We start from the raw sequence: 2,500 nt of genomic DNA, 5'->3' as shown, positions 1-2,500 counted from the left end.
AAAAAAGCGTATCTCACCGTTTATGCAGCCAGCCATCAACCGGAAGTGATTATCTTGACCTCGGCGGAAGTCCCGCCTCCGAGCATTCCGTTCTCTCTTTTTCACAAAGGAAACGGATAAAGACAATTTATTTTTATAAAGCGAACAAACCTTTTTTCGCCAACCAGTTTTTCACATCATCCACACCAGCGACATATTAAAATAATTTTGCAATATGTCGGATGGGTTCCAATACGACTGGCTTCCGGTCAGGTCGGGGCGAAGACGCGCACGGCGACGTCAGGCTGCGCCTTCAGAGTGGCTCGCCCAGGATGATGAACGTTGTCATTATGACCAGGAGGAATATTTTTCTCAGTGGGATGAGCAGCGGCCCCAGAGGTCTTATGCGGATGTAGCACGGGGACGGCAGGATTCCTATCCGCGTCGCCCCTACCCGCAGACACGCCGCCATTTTGATGACCTACATCAAGAGCGCCGCAGCGCCCCTCAGTGGAATTATAGGAGAAACACACGCCAAAATAGGAATTTTGTGCCTTCAAGACAGCACTCTCAGGAGTACCTTAGGCCACAATATTCACCTCAAAGACGTCCCCGCTATCCTCCTCCCCCCAGGGGGACACGGAGGAAACGCCGGGATGCTTCCAGGAGGAATGGGCGCTCCCGTAATACCAGTAGAGACATGGACTCTAGGCCTCCCAGACATTATTCTCAGGACTATTTTTTACCTGAACATTGGCCTCAAAGACGTCCCCGCAATCCTCCCCGTCCCAAGAAGACACGCAAGAAGCGTCAGGACGCTTCTCGGAGGACTGCACCCCCTGACAACTCCACAACGTCCATGGAGGGGAATTTAAAAGCACAGTGTTTTTATAATATTATCAAAATAACACATCATTTGAATAATGTTACAAAAGACACTCACCCCCAGTCCATAATAAAAATGGAAGAGACGCTTGCCACCATGATCAAACCAGCGGTCTCCAACCCTGACGTTGAGACGCTTATCAGGTGCAATGCCAGGACTTGGGCATTAACGACGGTTGAGGTTTTAAGAGACCATTATAAAAACACTCTACAAGTGGAATTGGACAAGATAACCAGTTTTATTGACGAGGTTTGGAGACCCGCTTTTCAGCTGGCCTCTACATGGGCCAAGAAACATCTGGGACGCAGACTGATGGGGGACACCCTCGGGAAGGCCGAGGCTCTGATCGTCGCGGCCTTCGCCGACCCCCATGTCAACGCGGAGGTGGTACGCCCGGCCCAGTCCTTGCCGGTCCAGACCGCCACCCGGGTATCGGTGGGCACCCATACTGACCCTACGGGCCCTGACGGGGCTCCTGGGGTGGTACGGGCTAGCAGCCCTCCGGCTCGGGTCGTCGCCCGGGTCTCGGTGGCTACCAGCACCGACGCCGTGGCTCCAGATTGGTCTCCTGAGGTGGATCGGGATGCAATCCCTCCAGCACGGGTTGCCCCGATCTTCCTTCCTCGTCGACCGGAACCACCCAAGGAGCAGAGGGTGACACAGCCCCGGGCCACGGACAGCGGGCCTGCCCAGGACACCCTCGGCGAGGCTCCGCCCACCCAGCTTATTCCTGCATCTCGCAGGAGGCTTCCTCTGGGATCACCTGCAAGACAAGACACACAGGAGACCCCCACTCAGACCGAGGACGACGATGACTCACCACGTGGGTCCACAAGCTCCGGGGCGGATCAAACCCAGGACACCCCCACCCATACAGAGGACGACGATGACTCACCAGGGGGACCCACGGCCTCCTCGCCTCTCCTGATCGACTTTCGGGATGAAGAACAGGAGCGGGGGCTTTCTTCGGTGATGTCCCCTCGTTACTCTTCCGCGACCCCCGACTGGTCCCCTCTCCAGCCTGGGACGGCAGATGAGACGGCACCACAGGGTGAATTTTCACCACGGGGGCCCACACTTTCCGGGGCTCCTATGGTGGACTATGAGGACTCACCCTTGCAGCGGACGCCTCCTCAGGAGACGCCCCCTCAGGAGATGCTTCCTCAGGAGTCCCCCGATTGGGCACATTTGTTCCCTGGGGCACTAAAAAGGAAGCCACACAAGAGGCCTTCCGTCCCAGATACTCCACAACACCTGTCTATTCCAGAATGTGTCGAGTTGGTAGAGGATACGACTAGTGCCTCCCCCCGTAGACCCACTAGACACATGGTCTCGAGTAGGAGGATGATGGATTGGAAGTTGTCGGCCAACAAGAAATTCTTGGTGATCGGCGACTCCAATCTTTCCCACCTACCACCTTTTTACGTCGACGACCTTCAGATCGACAGTTACCCGGGCGCCAGTTTTAGACACGCGGAGGCCATCCTACGCAAGACCGTAATTGCTGCACCGGTTGAAGTGTTGGTTCTAGCCTTTGGGATCAACCATCGTGAGCAGAAAGTTAAGGAGACCGCTATTAAGCAGCTCCAAGGGGCACTCAGGATGGCCGTGGCTACCTTCCCACGGGCCCGAGTG

At 55.9% G+C, this 2,500-nt stretch overlaps 1 protein-coding gene across 3 annotated transcripts in view; it reads right to left on the bottom strand.

The window, feature by feature from the left end:
- Positions 1 to 1,166: 1,166 nt before the first annotated feature.
- LOC140677443 (uncharacterized) overlaps positions 1,167 to 2,500 on the bottom strand; it is an 11,758-nt gene continuing 10,424 nt past the window's right edge. The window contains exons 4-6 of one of the 3 annotated variants that reach the window (XM_072911982.1): positions 1,980 to 2,068; positions 1,761 to 1,886; positions 1,167 to 1,628 (exon numbers count right to left, since the gene is read on the bottom strand). In XM_072911982.1, coding sequence (XP_072768083.1) covers positions 1,625 to 1,628; positions 1,761 to 1,886; positions 1,980 to 2,068 — 219 coding nt within the window. In that variant the 3' untranslated portion in view covers positions 1,167 to 1,624. Of the gene's footprint in view, positions 1,629 to 1,760 lie in introns of those variants that run through there. The other 2 variants (XR_012049245.1, XM_072911983.1) reach the window with 2 other exon arrangements.

This window comes from Nerophis lumbriciformis, linkage group LG31, assembly GCF_033978685.3.
Source record: "Nerophis lumbriciformis linkage group LG31, RoL_Nlum_v2.1, whole genome shotgun sequence".
Lineage (NCBI taxonomy): Eukaryota > Metazoa > Chordata > Actinopteri > Syngnathiformes > Syngnathidae > Nerophis > Nerophis lumbriciformis.
The sequence above is the reverse complement of the archived record's forward strand: the minus strand, read 5'-3'. Positions and strand labels throughout refer to the sequence as shown.